Consider the following 20,593-nt stretch of genomic DNA (forward strand, 5'->3'; position numbering starts at 1 on the left):
GTAAAGAGTTGTATAGAGTTCTATTCCAAACTCAAGTTCTAAAACTTGCCTGTTTGACATTTCTCTTTGGAAGTTGCCCTTTGACTCTTGGAGGGATAGCTTACTTCCCCTGGTACTTGAGCTCAAAGTGTTTCCAAATCCTATAGAGACAGACAACATTTTAAAATACAATGCCAGGAAATAGCTGAATGCAGTGTTTCATAAGTTTTACAAGAGCTCACTTTCTCCAACAGATATAACTGGGTCAAAGAATAAATAATTCTTCTCAATAATCAAATTTAATTTGGATAGAAAAATGAGGGAGCAAAGCTAAGAGTAAAACCACAAAACACGTAAGTTAGCTTATTTATCACTATATTAAAGGTCCCCAAATAGCTACTATTTATTTTTAATTCATGTAAATTATCAAGTTAAAGTTCACTCAATATTTTCAATGGTCTAGATGTAATTAAGTTCATTAAAAGTGCTCTATACATGGGGGAACATTTACTGTGATTGATTTTCCCAGTGTCAAAGCTATGCCCTTATAGGATTAGACTACCTCAACGGATCAGTATAAATTGCCTCTTAACCTACAGTATACAATGACTTTTTAATTTTGATGCAGGGACCAGCGTTGTCCAGTAATACAGGAAACTGCCTATTGACCCCATGTTGGAAATTTTTCTGGCCTATTTTGTTCTGGTGGCCTAATCCTATTACTTCTGGAAGGAGTATGAGCTCTTTAGGTAATTCTTAGAACCCAGAAGCAATATTTCTACTTTTAATTGCTTTCTTTAAAAAGCTTTTCTTTTTTTTTTTTTTAAAGAAGACTGGGATGTATATACATTAAGAGACAACTAGAATTCTGAAGGAATGATTTCCTTCTTGCAGCTGTCATGGGTGAGCATATCTCCACCTTGCTGTCCTGGCATATACTTCCCAAGATTTTCACTTCTCTTTTTTAGTGAACCAGGGCAAATTTGCTAGAAACTCAAAGAACTAAGTCCCATTATTTTGGGGTTGTATATGATTTAAGTATGATCTCCAGTACAGGACAAACTAATCCTTTCCTATATATTATGCTTGAAAAGTTAATATTTCTACTAGAAATAAAAGTTGTCTTTTTGTCCTGGCCTGACAGCTCAGTTGGTTAGAGCATCATCCAGAAATCCAGAGGTTGCGGGTTCAATCCCCAGTCAGGACACATACAGGAACAATGTTCCTGTCTCTCTCTCTCTCTCTCTCCCTCTTCTTTCTCTCTCTCTCTCTTCTCCCTTCCTCTCTCATTAAAATCAATAAATAAAAATTAAAAAGAAAAGGTTATCTTTTCTTATCTTTGCTAGCAGGTGAATACTTTTAGAAAGGAAATTATTTTTGTCCTTCATAAACAGTAGCAGACCATGTGTGATCACAGAATGGAGAACTGGAATGTCTGTTTTATGAGGGAAAGTTCAATAAACAATCTGAATTTGAATAGAGTCTTTAACAAGATAGGGGAGAAATAGAATAGAAAAATCTCATGTGCTATCATCATGGAATAACCTTGACCTCAGTCATTGGAGGAGGAAATACTATCTGTGGAAAGGTCAAATTTTTAGTTTTGCTAAAAATTATAATCTTAATAAATTAAAGCTCATAAAAAAAGACAAATTATTCCCAGAAGCTGAACTGAAAAATATTCAAATTATACAATTTTACCTGATGATTCTGTCTTCTTGCTATCAGCTGAAAAACCAGTAACTTCTATTAAGCTTTCATCATCAAAATCATCCCAAACTTCATTTCCCAATTCAGAGTTCATATTCAAAACTTCTGAAAATAAAGAGTTGTTTTTATCTACATCTGTCAAATTCTGGTTTCCAGGTGCATTAAGATTTTTGTTTAACAGCACTGATTGAGGGGCTTTCTCATCTGAAGTTGTAGAATTGCTCCATCTACAAAAATCTGTCATGTGTATGTATAAAAGAGTTTAGGTACTTTTTAAACCATAAGCATTACTATCTATTGATATATTAAACATATCTTTTAACTATTAAACAGAGGTCTTACATAGTAGTTTTCAAAATCATTGGGTCAAATATTGTTGAATACAGTGTTCAACCAATTCCACTTACTGAATTACATATACTGACAGTTGAATTAAACTTAATTCAATGATTCTTTAGATAGAATAAATTTTCCATCTTAATTCCTATATGAGAGTAATCCTACTCCAAGGTTAGCTTGGAATATGGTCTTCCTCCCTCCAGCTCTTTTTACCACAAGTTAATTTTGAGTATTTTTATGAAATATATTTGTCCAAAATATGTCTTAAATTTTCTCCTGCTAAAAAATCCTTAATGTTATACATTGTTTGAAGCCTGGGCTTAGAGCCAAACTACCTGGATGAAAATTCCACCTTTCTCATTTACTAGTTGTATGATCTTAGACAAGAAATTTAAGCTCTTTGAGCCTAGTGTTGTTTCCCTCTGTAAAATGGAATGATAACAGTATCTATGGGATAAGATTGTTATGGGAACTAACTGCCTTCCCTTCTGCAGTTTTCCATGGCAGAGTGTTAATAAATGTTTAATAACTGCTTCTACAAAAAGAGTTTGCATATACATACATATATAAGTTTATTATATGTATTTATTAAAGGATATGCAGCACATGATTTCCAAATAATAAAATATACAACACACTTTACTATAAATTCCATTTATCTGATACTCACTGAACAGGTTTTGTTTGTTTTTTGTTTTTTTAGTGAGATGAGGGGAGGCAGAGACAGATTACTACATGCGTTTTGACTGGAATCCACCTGGCAAGCACACTAAGGGGCGATGCCTAGCTCCATTGCAACCAGAGCCATTTTTTTTTTTAGCACCTGAGGTAGAGGCCATGAAGCCATCCTCAGCACCGTGGGGCTAAACACTCAACCGAGCCTTGGATGCAGAAGGGGAGAAGAGAGATACATACAAAGAGAGAGGGAGAGAAAGGGGGGGGTTGGAGATGCAGATGGGCACCTCTCCTGTGTGCCCTGAACAGGAATCGAACCTAGGACATCCACATGCTGGGCTGATGCTCTACCACTGAACCAACCGGCCAGGGTTTACTCACTGAATGTTTTCATTGATTTTGCAAAACTTTTACATCTATAGTCAACCTATGGTTGCAACTGACAAATGTAGTTCTCATGTGAATGTTAATATTTTGTTGACTTTGACACATAGAATGAAAGTTAAATAACAAAGACATATGTTGAGACTTCACCCATTCATCCACTGACTTAAGCAACTTTTTGCTGAATTAGATTAATAGTTTTCAAATACAATACTAGAAAAATATTCCCTCAGTTTTTTGTGCTATTTACAATGCAATGGCTACAAACAAAATACACAGCTAAATTTAACCTGTACTATTAACATTTTCTTTATCACTTTCTTTAGCTTAAACAATAAACAAAACAATAAATCAAGCCTTGATCTGTAGTGTTTGCTGATTTCCATGGTATAAAGACTTCCACTCTGGTTTATTTTAAGCTATCAATATGACATTTCTGAATGCGAAGTTGGGAAGAAATGCATAATAGCACCCCATTCTACAGTATTTCTACTATATAGATAAAAATATAGGTTCAAATAATCTCAAGAACACAAACAGAATGTAGTAGAATGAGAAATGATTACTTTTGAATGTTTATACCCTTTATTTTTAATATTTTATTTAAGGTTAATATAATTAAACTTTTAGGTGAAAGATTCCCGAAAATTTAATAATAACCTCTCATAAGCCAGTATAAGTTTACTCCAATCACTGCAAGGCTTCCTTCCCTTTAAATATCCTCTATCACCCTAGCCAGAAAGCTCTGCTGGTTAGACCATCATCCACACTCTAAGGTTGTGGGTTTGATCCCTGGTCAGAGCACATCTAAGAATCAACCAACGAATGCATAAATAAGTGAAACAACAAATCACTGTCTCTCTCTCTCTTTCTTCCTTCACTTTGCTCTCTAAATCAATTTAAAAAGTTTTAAAATAAAAATAAATATCTTCTATCCTCTTTTTCACTTACCCAAATCCTACTTTATCCTTCAACTGTCCCTACAACTATAGTTCACATTATGATACTTTTGCACACAGATATACATCCACAATATAATGTGTACTAAAAATAAGAGTAGGTATAAAGTGCAACAAGAATATAAAGGGAACAGGACCTAAACCTCCAACAGAAGTCAGAGTAAACACCTTGCAGATGGTAACATGGTAAAACAGTAACACTGGAATTAGAGCTTGATAGAACTGTGTAACTGTGGAGCAGGACAAGAAGAAAAGTCAAGATATTCCATAAAGGGAGAACAGCATGTGAAAGGCACAGCGGCAAGAGAGACAAGAGAATGTCTGGAGAACTGCATGTTTTAGGATCTCTAAACCACAAATTAGTAGGAGAAGACAGGGCCCATTGAGATTGCACAGGCAGTTAAGTGCGAGATTGTGTTGAAGCTTGTTTGGCATATTAAGAAATTCCCTTGCAATCTTGAAAAAGGAAGAATAAAGTGGGAGGTATCACACTTCCGGATATCAAGTTATATTAGAAGGCCATTGTACTCAAAACAGCCTGGTACTGGCATAAGAATAGGCATATAGATCAATGAAACAGAACTGAGAACCAGAAATAAACCCACACTTTTATGGACAACTGATATTTGACAAAGGAGGTAAGAGCATACACTGGAGTAAAGACAGTCTCTTCAACAAATGGTGTTGGGAAAATTGGACAGCTACCTGCAAAAAAATGAAACTAGACCACCAACTTACACCATTCACAAAAATAAACTCAAAATGGATAAAAGACTTAAATGTAAGCCGTAAAGCCATAAGCATCTTAGAAGAAAACATAGGCAGTAAGCTCTCTGACATCTCTCGCAGCAATATATATGCCGATTTGTCTCCACAGGCAAGTGAAATAAAAGACAGGAAAAACAAATGGGACTTTATCAAACTATAAAGCTTCTGCACAGCTAAAGACAATAAGAACAGAATAAAAAGACAAACTACACAATGGGAGAATATATTTGACAATGTGTCTGATAAGGGGTTAATAACCAAAATTTATAAAGAACATGTAAATCTCAACACCAGGAAGACAAACAATCCAATCCAAAAATGGGCAAAAGAAATGAATAGACACTTCTCCAAAGAGGACATACAGATGGCCAATAGGCATATGAAAAAATGCACAACATCACTAATCATTAGAGAAATGCAAATTAAAACCACAATGAGGTATCACCTCACACCAGTCAGAATGACGCTCATCAACAAAACAACATAGAATAAGTGCTGGTGAGGATGTGGAGAAAAGGGAAGCCTCCTGCACTGCTGGTGGGAATGCAGACTAGTGCAGCCACTGTGGAGAACAGTATGGAGATTCCTCAAGAAATTAAAAATCGAACTGCCTTTTGACTCAGCTATACCACTGTTAGGAATATACTTCAAGGATACCATAGCACTGTTTGAAAATAAGAAATGCGGAGTGACGTCACGGAAATGGCGCCGTGAGAAGCGCGTCCGACAGCTCTCCCCTAAATCACAACAAATTTATCAACTAGAAACAGAAAAATTTATCCTCGGAGCATTCCGGAGTTCCACACAAACTGAAAGCAAAAGGACTGTTATCACTTGAATCTGAGAGACGAGGGTGTGGAGGAAGCTACCGCAGCGACGCTCATTCAAGCCGCCAGGGAGTGCGCCTGCGGTGAGTCAGCCCATATACTTGGGAACCGCAAGCCGCCGTGAGCGGCCGACCGTGAGCCGCCGCGAGCCCGCGAGCTGCCGCGAACCCCCGCGAACCGCCACCGCGAGCTGCCGCGAGCCCCCGCGAACCGCCACGGCAAGCGGCCGCTACGAGCCCCCGCGCGCGCGCCTGGTCCGGTTGAGCACTGCTGACGTTCCCAGCGGCCCGCACACTGCGAGTGGGGGTCGCTGGCCACCGGTGCCCTGAGCGCCCCATTCGCGCGCGTGCCTTGGGCATTCCACGCGCCCAGGGCACCCTACTGGCCCGCACACCCAGGGGGCTCCATTATCCTGCGCCTGGTGCGGTCCAGCCGCCAGCGGCAGGGCGAGCGGGAGAGGCTTGGGAGATTCTCTCCGTGGGCGGGGCACCTCACCCAGCCATTCAAGCTAACAATCAAGCGTTGGGGGAGGGGTGCGCGCAGGCAGCCTAAAATACCTTCGGAAACACAGCTGCGACCCAATCACTGAAATTAGCTTAACCCATAAAATCTGCGCACCCTCGGTTCTAATTGATAAGATCTCTCTCAGTTCAGCGATCCAAGACAAGAGGCGTGATATTTTTTAGTGCCTCTCGCTAAAGGGGCGGGGGCAACTTCTGATTGATAGAGCCTCCATATTCAGGGATAAACGCTAACAAGAAGGACTTGGCAGATAATAAGGTCTACACTACACTAGTCGTAAGCAGAGACTAGTGCCTCTTCTTCCCTGCAAAAACAGGCTACAAAGTGTGGAAAGCCTGGGTTGAGAGGTCCAACTAAATGACAGGAGCTGAACAGTCACCTTGACAACAATTGACTCCCACCCCTGCCTGATTACACTGGAGGCCCTGACTCTCAGAGCCTTTCCCAAAGCCCTGCACTGAGTGGGGATAGAGTGGGGATTTCCCAGCTCTTTGAGCCTCTTACTCCCCAGGCAGAAGCAGTTGCAGCCTTATAGCTGGATCACCAGGCTGCTCATTCATAAAGGGGGGACTAGGAGAGAGAATCCAGGAAAGCAAACTCTCTCATCGTTGGACCCTGCAAACGCCAACAAGCCTTTACTTCCAGCAAGACTAAAGCCAATTATATGACATTGCCATAGAATCCCATCAACTGCAAATCCCTAACTAAGAGTGACACAGGGGCAGAGCCTGGGGTACAGAGTCACCAACCAGGAAGAGGGAGAGAAAAGAAAAAGGAAGAAGTTAACCTCTCAAAATCAAGAAAAACCCACAGACTTTACAACTTGATCCACTAATTTTTTTTTTTTGTTGTTGTTGTTGTTGCTTGTTTCTTCTATCTTTTTGCCTTTATTTCCTCCACCTCGGTCCTTCTATTCTCTGCCCATCTTATGCTTCCCCTTTCTTGAACTACACTACCCATGAGTGTTGCATTTTATTTTTCTTCTTCATCCTCACCCTCCTTTAAGGTTATACTCCAAAACACTTAACTCTCACTCTCTCCACTTTTGTTTTTTTTTTTGTCTTGCTTTATTTTGTTTTTTTCTCCTCCTATTTTATTTCTTCCTTCGTTTTTCTCTTTTTCTTATTTTTTCCTTTCTATTCGTTTTTTCTTTTCTCATTTTACTTTCCTCCCATATAATCCTCAATCACGAACAAATTAGTTAATTTGGGACTCAAGGCTTTTTTTTGGTTTTATTTCTCTTTTTTGCTTTTGTTTTTATTTTTTTTTTCTCTTGTTTGTTTATTTTTGTGGCATTTTGGGTCCTCCCAACCCAAGGTCTCCATTGTATTTAGTCTTCGCTCCACTTAATACAACAGATTTTTACTTATTATTTTTATTTTTTCTTCTTTATTATTCTTTTTTGGTCCTTTTTTCTGATTCCCTCTTATCCCTCTCATTATATCTCTTAGTTGACCATCACTTACAAGCAAATCATCTTATGCTTGTCTAAGATTTTCTTCCTTTTTTTTTTTTTTTTTTTTTTTTTTTGCATTTAGTAGGTCCCTACTCCCTTTTTTTGCCCCTTGAACTCTTCACCCCAAATCAGGCCCTCCATTATAGGCACGATATTTCCCTGAGGAGGGGAGAGGAGGGAAAGAGAAGAGAGAAAAAAGGGGGAAATAATAAATTATTACTGTTTTTTTTTTGTGGGGTGTTTTACCCTTTTTTTTTTTTTTTCTTTTTACTCTTTATTAATTCTAATTAGTGCTATCAATAAGACCACCCTCAGATGCCGATAAGAAAGAGGAAATCGAATATTATGGATACAAAAGAAAGAGAGGTAACACAAATAGATGTGGAAAAATCTATGGAGAAAAGACTTAACATATTGGAAGCCTTGGAGCTAAATGACAGAGAATTTAAACTAGAAATCTTAAAAATACTCAGAGATATACAAGAAAACACAGAAAGGCAATATAGGGAGATCAGAAAACAACTCAATGAACACAAAGAATATATTACCAAGGAAATTGAAACTATAAAAACAAATCAAACAGAAATGAAAAACTCAATTCACGAGCTGAAAAACGAGGTAACAAGCTTAGCTAACAGAACAGCCCAGATTGAAGATAGGATTAGTGAAATAGAAGACAAACAACTTGAGGCACAACAGAGAGAAGAAGAGACTCAAGAATAATAAAAAATGAGAAAGCCCTACAGGAATTGTCTGACTCCATCAGAAAGAATAACATAAGAATAATAGGTATATCAGAGGGAGAAGAGAAAGAAAATGGAATGGAGAATATACTCAAACAAATAATAGACGAGAACTTCCCAAGCCTGTGGAAGGAACTAAAGCCTCAAATTCAAGAAGCAAACAGAACACCAAGTTTTCTTAACCCCAACAAACCCACTCCAAGGCACATCATAATAAAGATGACACAAACCAATGACAAAGAAAAAATTCTCAAGGCAGCCAGGGAAAAGAAGAGTACAACATATAAAGGAAGGCCTATTAGATTATCATCAGATTTCTCAGCAGAAACTCTACAAGCTAGAAGAGAGTGGACCCCAATATTTAAAGCCCTGAAAGAGAGGAACTTTCAGCCAAGAATACTATACCCATCAAAGCTATCCTTCAAGTATGAAGGAGATATAAAAACATTCACAAATACAGAAAAGATGAGAGAATTTATCAACAGAAAGCCCCCACTCCAGGAAATACTAAGGGGGGTTTTCCAACCAGATTCAAAGAACAAAAGAAAACAATACCACAAGTAACAGCTCCACCAAGAACACAATAAAACCAAACTTAAACTGTGACAACAAAGGAAAAAAAGGGGGGAGAGGATGGAGATTAACAGTAGCAAAGGATGATGAAGTGCAGAAATACTTATAAGATAGGGTACTACAATGAATATGGTAGGTACCCTTTTCATTACTTAATGGTAACCACCCTTAAAAAAACCACCACAAAAACACTCGACTTAAAAAAGGTAGCAACAGAGGAAAGAAGTATGGAACACAAACAAACAAAAACAAATGATAGAAAAACAAAAGAGAAGAATCAAACTAGATACAAAACTAACAGAAAGCAATTTATAAAATGGCAGTAGGGAACCCACAAGTGTCAATAATTACACTAAATGTAAATGGATTAAACTTACCAATAAAAAGACACAGAGTAGCAGAATGGATTAAAAAAGAAAATCCAACTATATGCTGCCTACAAGAAACACATCTAAGCAACAAGGATAAAAACAAATTCAAAGTGAAAGGCTGGAAAACAATACTCCAAGCAAACAACACCCAAAAAAAAGCAGGCGTAGCAATACTCATATCTAATAATGCTGACTACAAGACAGAAAAAGTACTCAGAGACAAAAATGGTCATTTCATAATGATTAAGGGGAAGTTGAATCAAGAAGACATAACAATCCTTAATATATATGCACCAAACCAAGGAGCACCAAAATATATAAGACAGCTACTTATTGACCTTAAAACAAAAACTAACAAAAATACAATCATACTTGGAGACCTCAATACACCGCTGACGGCTCTAGATCGGTCATCCAAACAGAGAATCAATAAAGATATAGTGGCCTTAAACGAAACACTAGAACACCTGGATATGATAGACATCTACAGGACACTTCATCCCAAAGCGACAGAGTATACATTTTTCTCTAGTGTACATGGAACATTCTCAAGAATTGACCATATGTTGGGCCACAAAGACAATATCAGCAAATTTAGAAAAATTGAAATTGTACCAAGCATATTTTCTGATCATAAAGCCTTGAAACTAGAATTCAACTGCAAAAAAGAGGGGGAAAAACCCACAAAAATGTGGAAACTAAACAACATACTTCTAAAAAATGAATGGGTCAAAGAAGAAATAATTGCAGAAATCAAAAGATATATACAGACAAATGAAAATGAAAATACGACATATCAGAATCTCTGGGATTCAGCAAGAGCAGTAATAAGAGGAAAGTTCATATCACTTCAGGCGTATATGAACAAACAAGAGAGAGCTGAAGTAAACCACTTAACTTCACACCTTAAGGAACTAGAAAAAGAAGAACAAAGACAACCCAAAACCAGCCGAAGAAAGGAGATAATAAAAATCAGAGCAGAAATAAATGAAATAGAGAACAGAAAAACTATAGAAAAAATCAATAAAACAAGGAGCTGGTTCTTTGAAAAGATCAACAAAATTGACAAACCCTTGGCAAGACTCACCAAGGAAAAAAGACACAGGACTCAAATAAATAAAATCCAAAATGAAAGAGGAGAGATCACCACAGACATCATAGATATACAAAGAATTATTGTAGAATACTATGAAAAATTATATGCCACCAAATACAACAACCTAGAAGAAATGGATAAATTCCTAGAACAATAGAACCTTCCTAGACTGAGTCATGAAGAAGCAGAAAGCCTAAACAGACCAATCAGCAGGGAGGAAATAGAAAAAACTATTAAAAATCTCCCCAAAAATAAAAGTCCAGGCCCAGACGGTTATACTAGTGAATTCTATCAAACATTCAAAGAAGACTTGGTTCCTATTCTACTCAAAGTCTTCCAAAAAATTGAAGAAGAAGCAATACTTCCAAACACATTTTATGAGGCCAACATAACCCTCATACCAAAACCTGGCAAGGATGGCACAAAGAAAGAAAACTACAGACCAATATCTCTAATGAATACAGATGCTAAAATACTAAACAAAATACTGGCAAACCGAATACAACAACATATTAAAAAAATAATACATCATGATCAAGTGGGATTCATCCCAGAATCTCAAGGATGGTTCAACATACGCAAAACGGTTAACGTAATACACCATATCAACAAAACAAAGAACAAAAACCACATGATCTTATCAATAGATGCAGAAAAGGCTTTTGATAAAATACAACACAATTTTATGTTTAAGACTCTCAACAAAATGGGTATAGAAGGAAAATATCTCAACATGATAAAGGCCATATATGATAAACCATCAGCCAACATCCTCTTAAACGGCATAAAACTGAGGACTTTCTACCTTAAATCAGGAACAAGACAGGGTTGTCCACTCTCTCCACTCTTATTCAACGTGGTGCTAGAAGTTCTGGCCAGAGCAATCAGACAAGACAAAGAAATAAAAGGCATCCATATCGGAAAAGAAGAAGTAAAGCTATCACTTTTTGCTGATGATATGATCCTATACATCGAAAACCCGAAGGACTCCACAAAAAGATTATTAGAAACAATAAACCAATACAGTAAGGTCGCAGGATACAAAATTAACATACAAAAGTCCATAGCCTTTCTATATGCCAACAATGAAATATTAGAAAACGAACTCAAAAAAATAATCCCCTTCACGATTGCAACAAAAAAAATAAAATACCTAGGAATAAACATAACAAAGAACGTAAAGGACCTATATAATGAAAATTACAAAGCATTGTTAAGGGAAATCGAAAAAGATACAATGAGATGGAAAAATATTCCTTGTTCTTGGATAGGAAGAATAAATATAATCAAAATGGCCATATTACCCAAAGCAATATACAAATTTAATGCAATTCCCATCAAAATCCCTATGAGATTTTTTAAAGAAATGGAACAAAAAATCATCAGATTTATATGGAACTATAAAAAACCCCAAATAGCCAAAACAATCCTAAGGAAAAAGAATGAAGCTGGGGGCATTACAATACCTGACTTTAAACTATATTATAGGGCCACGATAATCAAAACAGCATGGTATTGGCAGAAAAATAGACACTCAGACCAATGGAACAGAATAGAAAGCCCAGAAATAAAACCACATATATATGGTCAAATAATCTTTGATAAAGGGGCCAACAACACACAATGGAGAAAAGAAAGCCTCTTCAACAAATGGTGTTGGGAAAACTGGAAAGCCACATGCAAAAGAATGAAACTCGACTACAGCCTGTCCCCGTGTACTAAAATTAATTCAAAATGGATCAAAGACCTAAATATAAGACCTGAAACAATAAAGTACATAGAAGAAGACATAGGTACTAAAATCATGGACCTGGGTTTTAAAGAACATTTTATGAACTTGACTCCAATGGCAAGAGAAGTGAAGGCAAAGATAAATGAATGGGACTACATCAGAATTAAAAGTTTTTGCTCAGCAAGAGAAACTGATATCAAAATAAACAGACAGCCAACTATATGGGAACTGATATTTTCAAACGACAGCTCAGATAAGGGCCTAATATCCAAAATTTACAAAGAACTCATAAAACTCAACAACAAACAAACAAGCAATCCAATAAAAAAATGGGAAGAGGACATGAACAGACACTTCTCCCAGGAAGAGATACAAATGGCCAACAGATATATGAAAAGATGCTCAGCTTCATTAGTTATTAGAGAAATGCAAATCAAAACTACAATGAGATACCACCTCACCCCTGTTAGATTAGCTATTATCAACAAGACGGGTAATAGCAAATGTTGGAGAGGCTGTGGAGAAAAAGGAACCCTCATTCACTGTTGGTGGGACTGTAAAGTAGTACAACCATTATGGAGGAAAGTATGGTGGTTCCTCAAAAAACTGCAAGTAGAACTACCTTATGACCCAGCAATCCCTCTACTGGGTATATACCCCAAAACCTCAGAAACATTGATACGTGAAGACACATGTAGCCCCATGTTCATTGCAGCACTGTTCACAGTGGCCAAGACATGGAAACAACCAAAAAGCCCTTCAATAGAAGACTGGATAAAGAAGATGTGGCACATATATACTATGGAATACTACTCAGCCATAAGAAATGATGACATCAGATCATTTACAGCAAAATGGTGGGATCTTGATAACATTATAAGGAGTGAAATAAGCAAATCAGAAAAAAACAAGAACTACATGATTCCATACATTGGTGGAACATAAAAATGAGACTAAGAGACATGGACAAGAGTGTGGTGGTTACCAAGGGTGGGGGGGGAGGGAGGACATGGGAGGGAGGGAGGGAGAGAGTTAGGGGGAGGGGGAGGGGCACAGAGAACTAGATAGAGGGTGACGGAGGACAATCTGACTTTGGGCGAGGGGTTTGCAACATAATTTGATGACAATATAACCTAGACATGTTTTCTTTGAATATATGTACCCTGATTTATTAATGTCATCCCATTACCATTAATAAAAATTTATTAAAAAAAAAAAAAAAAAAAAAAAAAGAAAATAAGAAATGCACCCCATGTTTATGGCAGCATTCACAATAGCAAAGATCTGGAAACAGCCCAAGTGTCCATCAGAGGACGAGTGGATTAAAAAGCTTTGGTACATATATACTATGGAATACTACTCAGCCATAAGAAATGATGACATCGGATCTTTCACAACAACATAAATGGACCTTGATAACATAATACTGAGTGAAATAAGTAAGTCAGAAAAAACTAAGAACTATATGATTCCATACATAGGTGGGACATAAAAATGAGACTCAGAGACATGGACAACAGTGTTGGGGTTACAGGGTGGGGGGGAGGATAGGGGGGGTTGATGGAGGGGAGGGGCACAAAGAAAACCAGTTAGAAGGTGACGGAAGACAATTTTTTCAATGTCACCCCACTAAAATAAATAAAAAAAAAAAAAAGAATTTGTCTCACAGCTAATACAGGCAGTTAGAAGAATAGTATAAGGATGCTAATTCTGCTTCTCGGGCTACATCCTGCAAAAGGGGCCCCAAGAAAATTGGTGATTTGGCTCCTCTGATTTTGCCAATTGGATTTAAAAAAATAGGTCAGGAACGCCCTGAAATGGTACTAACAATACATGAGCATAAATTTAAAGGACTTTTAGGTACTAGAGCTGATGTATCTGTTATTGCTAAGCTACACTGGCCTCCTTCCTGGCCTACTCATGCAGCAGCCACAGAATTACAAGGTATAGGGCAGAGTAAATTCCCTCAACAAAGTTCTAGTTTTCTATATTGGGAAGATTAAGAAGGTCATTCTGGATTTTTTAAGCCTTATGTGCTCCCTGGATGGTCAGTTAATTTGTGGGGTGGAGATGTTTTGAAAAATACGGGAGCGTTGCTTGTCAGTCCTAATGGTTTAGTCAGTACTCAGATGCTTGATTGGGGATTTCAAAGACTTATATGTCAACATAGAGCTCCACATTTTATGGGACATACTCGAGCTCATTCCATGCTCCCTGGAGCTTTAGCACAAGGGAATGCCCTTGTTGATCAAGCTACCCAAAAGAAAATTATTTGGAGCAACCATGACAGATCGAGCAATTCAGTCTCATACTATTCATCACCAGAATGCTGCAGCCCTGTGTAAACAGTTTCAACTTTCTCAGGAAGCAGCGTGGCAGATTGGGAAATCCTGTCCAAGGGGTCCTATACTATAATCTGTCCCTTCATTTGGAGTTAACCCTCAAGGACCCCTACCAGGACAATCTTGGCAAATGGATGTTACTCATATACCTTCATTTGGCAAACAGTCCTATGTCCACATTACAGTGGATACCTATTCTGGATTTATATTGAATAGTAACCTCTGTCAGAATAGGAGAGGCTGCTAAGCATCTTATAGCTCATTGTCTGTATGCATTTTTCTATTATTGGATTTCCTAAACTGGTTAAACTGACAATGCTCCTGCATATGGAGCAAAAGCATTTACTGTATTTTGTCAAACCTTTTGAATTATGGGTATTTCTTATAATCTTTAAAGTCAAGGTATTATTAAATTGTACCCAGAAAATATTTTAAGGTCAATTTAAAAAAAACTTAAAAGGGGGGAGTCATATCCTGGAACTCCTATGGGTCTACCACATCATACTTTTTACTTAAAAAATTTAAATTTCTTTTGAATGCTGATGAACAGGAGATGCCAAATCCTTTTCTCCTGCAAACTTCTACCTTCTTTTATTTGTCACTGTTTTGTCTTTTTCCTAATAGCTCCAGATATACGGAAAAGGTTTATATAGGTGGATGGGGATCCTCAAACCCCTCAGCGAGATCTTCTGAGCATGGCTTTTAAGATACCAATAGGCAGAAAAAGCCCAATAGAGATAAGGTGAACTACCAGCTTTTAGGATATGCCCTTAAAGGCTCCAACGCCCCAAAGGGGTCTCATAAGATGCCATCTGGGTCCTGTTTCAATAGTGGAAAGGAAGGTCATTGAGCTAAAGCCTGCCAGAGTTACATGCCTTTGCTGTGAGGAAAAAGGGACACTGGAAGGTAGGCTTCCCCCTCGCTCTTCTAAGGGAGGGTTCAGTCTCTTCCAGCCCTGCTCCAGCCACCTATGACCTAACCTTGCCCAGAATGCTGGGGTTTGCCACTGAAGGCTGAAGGTGCCCAGGGCCCTCGGCCACATCTATGACACTGTGGATGAGCCTAGGGTATTTCTTCCAAGAAGCAGGTAAACTGATCTCATTTGCACAAGGGCCACTTAACTATGTCTTGTCTGAATAGTCAGGTTTTTTTATTCTTCCCTCAAAGATCTCTGTTGTGGGTGTTGATAGTCCTATTTTCTGCTGCTTTGTTTAATATATAGTGTCTCCTTTATTCCTCCTACCTCAATACCTCACTCATATTTCAGGCTGGCACCTACTCCTAATTTAGAGCTCTCTTTCCCCTTTTGCCAACTTCTATTATGAATCTACCTTTGCCACCCAGCTTAGTGTATCCCAAGTTCTCTTTACCACGCCACAGTCGCAGAGCTCCAGGGAAAAACAACCTGGTCTCATCTCTCCAGGCAGAGGAGAACAGAAGCTCCATCTTCACACATGCTGCAGATGGCTTTTCCAGTCTACCTGAATCATTACTGGCTAGAAGCAGCGGTCATTGGGACTTAGACGTGAGCTGCAAAGTATAGAATTGTGACAATTCCAGTGCCATGCGGACTTTTCCTGGATGTGGACTCTTCCTGGACTCCTGCTCCTTGTGACAGCTCCTAACGGACTGAACTGGGGTTGTGTTGCATTTGCAGGGATTTGGCATGGTGATGGGGCCAACGTGGACTTGGTGAACAAGTTAAGGACACTACTCTTTTATGGATTCTTGCTGTATTGGCCAAGAGTGTGCTTAAAGGCTTTAATCAGTGTAAAAAAAAAATAGAAGACTGGATGGAGATGATGTGGCACATATACACCATGGTACACTATTCAGACATAAGAAATGATGACATTGGATCACTTACAACAAAATGGTGGGATCTTGATAACATTATACGAGTGAGAGGTGGGTGGGTCGGAAAAAAAATGGGAACTGCAGGATTCCATACATTGGTGGGACAGAAGGACATACTAAAAGACATGGACAGGAGTGTGGTGGTTATGGGGGGGGAAGAAGGGAGAGGGGGAGGGGGAGGGGCACAAAGAAAACTAGATAGAAGGTGATGGAGGACAATCTGACTTTGGTTGATGGGTATGCAACATAATTGAATGAGAAGATAACCTGGACATAATTGAATGACAAGATAACTTTGAATATATGTACCCTGATTTATTGATGTCACCCCATTAAAATTAATAAAAATTTAATTATAAAAAAAAAGAAAAAAAGAAAAAAGAAATTCCCTTTATTTTTCTTGTAAGCAATGAATAACTACTGAAAAAATTTTACCAAGAGACTTACATGATCAGGTATACTTGGTGAGATCACTTTAAATAGTTATGAATTAGAGGATAATGAGCCTGGAAGCAAAGTAAAAAGCCACTGCAAAAAGTGAGAGACAGCCTGACCAGATGGTGGTGCAGTGGATAGAGCGTCGGACTGGGATGCCGAGGACCCAGGTTCTAGACCCCGAGTTCGCCAGCTTGAGTGAGGGCTCATCTGGTTTGAGCAAAAGCTCACCAGCTTGGACCCAAGGTCACTGGCTTGAGCAAGGGGTTACTTGGTCTGCTGAAGGCCCACGGTCAAGACACATATGAGAAAGCTATCAATGAACAACTAAGGTGTCGCAATGCGCTACGAAAAACTAATGATTGATGCTTCTCATCTCTCCATCCCTGTCTATCTGTTCCTGTCTATCCCTCTCTTGACTTTCTCTCTCTCTGTAAAAAAAAAAAAAATGTGAGAGACAATGAACGCCTGAGCTAGAGTACCAGCAGAAGAAGTAGAAAGAATAGATAAAGAGATGTGCAAGTGGTAGAGTACATAGGACTTAGTGATTCATTACAAGTGAGGTAAGATATTTAGACTCTTTTCTGCCTTTAGCAGCTTGGCAAAGAAGAGGGTTCTGTCACTCAGCTAAGAAGAAAACAAAAGGAGCAGAGTGAGATGTAGAGAAAACAGAAAGAGTTCAGATGCTGACATGTTAACTTTTATGTCTAGAAAGGTGATTGCATGGCCCATAGACAGGTCATGGGCTAGACAGAAATATTTAGTTGGGAATACAGATTCAGAAATCATCCAAATACAGTTAGTAATTGAAGACATGGTCTTAGGTGACATTGCCTATGGTAAGTTTACAAAGTGAGAAGAATAAAGAAGCAAAAACAGAATCCTTTTGCAACATCGAGAAGAAAAGCCCAGGCAGTCCAAGAAGTAGTAGAAGACCCAACTGAGTGGTTTAATTGAAATTTTAAAAAAAGAGATTTCCATAAGGAAGGAAAAAACAGATGTGTCAAATACTACAAAGCTCAAAGGAAATAAAAGTTGAAGAGTTCACTGAATTCAGCAATTAGGAGGTCACCACATGGTCTGAGCAAAAGCAGTTTTCAAAGGAGTGATGGAGAACCCAAATTTTAGTGAATGAAGAGTTATGAGGGGGAAAGGAAGTGAGCACAGTGAGTATAAACTGCTCTTTCAAGAATTTTTGGTTCAACGGGAAAGCAAGAGGTAGAGGGTATGAAGACTAGTGATTCTCTTTTTTCTCTGCATGGCATGCTTCTCCTTCTTTTAGTAAGAATATCCTTCTTGTCCTTTTAGAAAACTGCCTTTCACATTCCACGTGATCCTGGTGAGGATGTCATTCATGGTACCCTGGCTTCTGCAAGGCCACAGATATTGCTTAAAGCAGTGGTTTTCAACTTTTTACACTTGGGGACCTGTGACCTAGCTACCTGGAAATGGAAACACACAACTAATAAAGTTTTATCTTACCATGCATAACAGTGCAACACAGAACAAGCTGGTGTTTGATTTCCAAACTCCACATATACGGTGCATTGAATACTACTTTAGTTTGTCCGAATGTCTTTTGTCTATTGCATGTGATTTATAAATACTTTGCACAGTGCAAAAGGTTGTTCTAACGAGCTTACAAGTTCCAAAGCTATCTAAGACAACCTCAATAGTATTTTCATCGATGATACAGACTGATAAATGGCAATCATCTTGAGCATAAGTGCATTCAAGTAAGTTTACTGGGTTTATAATTTTCATATATAACATCAGGGTGATTAACTCTTTTATGGACTGGCACAAAATTTCTGGTGGACTGGCAGTGGAAAACACTGGCTTAAAGGATGAATACAAGACTCAACTGAGGATAGTCAGAATGAACTCTGGTCTCCAAAGCTAGCAGAGAAGTCTGCATTTTTCTACTGAAGCTGTTAAATTGGGAAAATGTGAGTTAAGAGCATACTGCCATGTGAGAAAGCCTGTTTAAGAAATAAAGCCAATTAGTAACCAGGATATTTTTAAACAATGAGAGAAAACCAGAGGCATGATGAGATCATTTGAATACCTGGATAAAGCCAGATATCTGTCTGGATTTTCTAGTTTACCTGAGACAATTGGTTTCTTCTTTTGTGCTTGTCAGTTTGAGTAGAATTTCTATCACTTACAATTAAAAAAAGGCCATAACTAGTTAGATGGGGATATGAAACTGAAGAAGAAAGAGACTTGAGCATATTTATATGCTGATGAGAAAGAGACAATAGGGAGAACTTGAAAAAAATGGGGAAAAGAAGAGGGATAAATGGTATCTAAAGTCGCAGGGGACATGAGATTGGAAAAATTAGGATTACAGATGAAGAGATAAACCTTGAATAGAAAAGATCAGTCTTCCTTTCAGACAAATAGAAAGTTAAGGATGGGTGCAGAGACAGAGAAATGTGTATAGTTGTGGCGTGGCAAGTTGAAAGGAGTTCATATACTACTATTGGTTCAATTTTCAATCCTCCACTAATAATGAAGTAAATTTCATTTTATAGAAAAGGCATTGGACTGGGAATCAAGAGATATGGACTCTATTTCTGGTTCTGCCAATAATTAGATATGTAATTTGGGGCAAGTCATTTAATCTCTCAAAGTCTTGGCATCCTTCACTGTAAAATGAGAAATTGCACAAAGATCTCTTACAATTAAAATTTTATGATTCAACATGCTATCTCATATAATTTCTGACATTCTTCTTCTTCCCCATCTTGAAATTGGAATACAGATAATAAAACTTGCTATGCTTTTCTAAAAACATTCTCAAGAGAAAATTATTTGAATACATTTATAGTATGTTTTTTGTTACATCCTAGGAGACAGGCCACAGCAGACACAAAGTGAATTTTATAAGTTTTATTGCAAACCTGTGCAGGGACTGCAGGCAACCCATGCAAGGGAGCACTGCAGCCCTCCAAACCTGCACAGGGATGCAGGTAACCCACACAGGGGAACACTGCAGCCCCCCAAACCTGCACAGGGACTGCAGGTAACCCACACAGGGGAACACTGCAGCCCCCAAACCTGCGCAGGGACTGCAGGCAACCCACGCCTCCAAAGAGACTGGAGCACTGCAGCCCCCCAAACCTGCGCAGGGACTGTAGGCAACCCACGCCTCCGAAGAGACTGGAGCACTGCAGCCCCCCAAACCTGCGCAGTTACGGGGGGGGGTATTACTCAGTGGAGAATTTCAAACATAAACTTCTGATAAGGGTCTCTGACTCAGTGCAGGATGTTGCTGAACTCTTTGTTCTCAGCGTCACAGGGACTTTTTACACTCTTGGCAGCCCCAGCATATCAGTACTCCCTGAATCTAACATTTTTGTTATCAAAGACTAATGTATAAAAAGTATAATATATACAATTACTACTAATAACAGTACCAAATACTATGCTAGGAGTTTTCTATACATTATCTCATTTAATCCTAAAATCCCTAAAATATAACCAAATGAGGGTATCAAGACAAAATGGGTAAGTATACTATGAAAGGTTATACGACTACTAAATAGCAGAGCTAGAATATACTATACAGATCCTTCTTTCAAAAAGGGGGAGCATTAAGAAGAACAGGGATATGGTTATCATTGGGAGTTAAAGTATCATGAAAAGACTTGTATTTTTATTTATTTATTTATTTTTCTTCTTAAGTGAGAAGCAGGGTGAGGGAAGAGAGACAGACTCCTGCATGCATCCCGACCAGGATCCACCTGGCAAGCCCTAGAGGGTGATGCTCTGCTCATCTGGGGCTGTTGCTTCATTGCTTGGTAACCAGGCCATTTTCAT

The 20,593-nt window shown here is 38.4% G+C and overlaps 1 protein-coding gene across 1 annotated transcript in view; it reads right to left on the reverse strand.

Annotated features, from left to right (window-relative positions):
* The window catches only part of HFM1 (helicase for meiosis 1), a 164,166-nt gene that overhangs the window by 18,475 nt on the left and 125,098 nt on the right, over window positions 1-20,593 (reverse strand). Inside the window, exons 34-35 of the mRNA XM_066266521.1 lie at window positions 1,681-1,926; window positions 50-140 (exon numbers count right to left, since the gene is read on the reverse strand). Of these exons, the coding sequence (XP_066122618.1) occupies window positions 50-140; window positions 1,681-1,926 (337 nt within the window). The remainder of the gene's footprint in view (window positions 1-49; window positions 141-1,680; window positions 1,927-20,593) is intronic.

Source organism: Saccopteryx bilineata, chromosome 3 (assembly GCF_036850765.1).
Source record: "Saccopteryx bilineata isolate mSacBil1 chromosome 3, mSacBil1_pri_phased_curated, whole genome shotgun sequence".
Classification (NCBI taxonomy): domain Eukaryota; kingdom Metazoa; phylum Chordata; class Mammalia; order Chiroptera; family Emballonuridae; genus Saccopteryx; species Saccopteryx bilineata.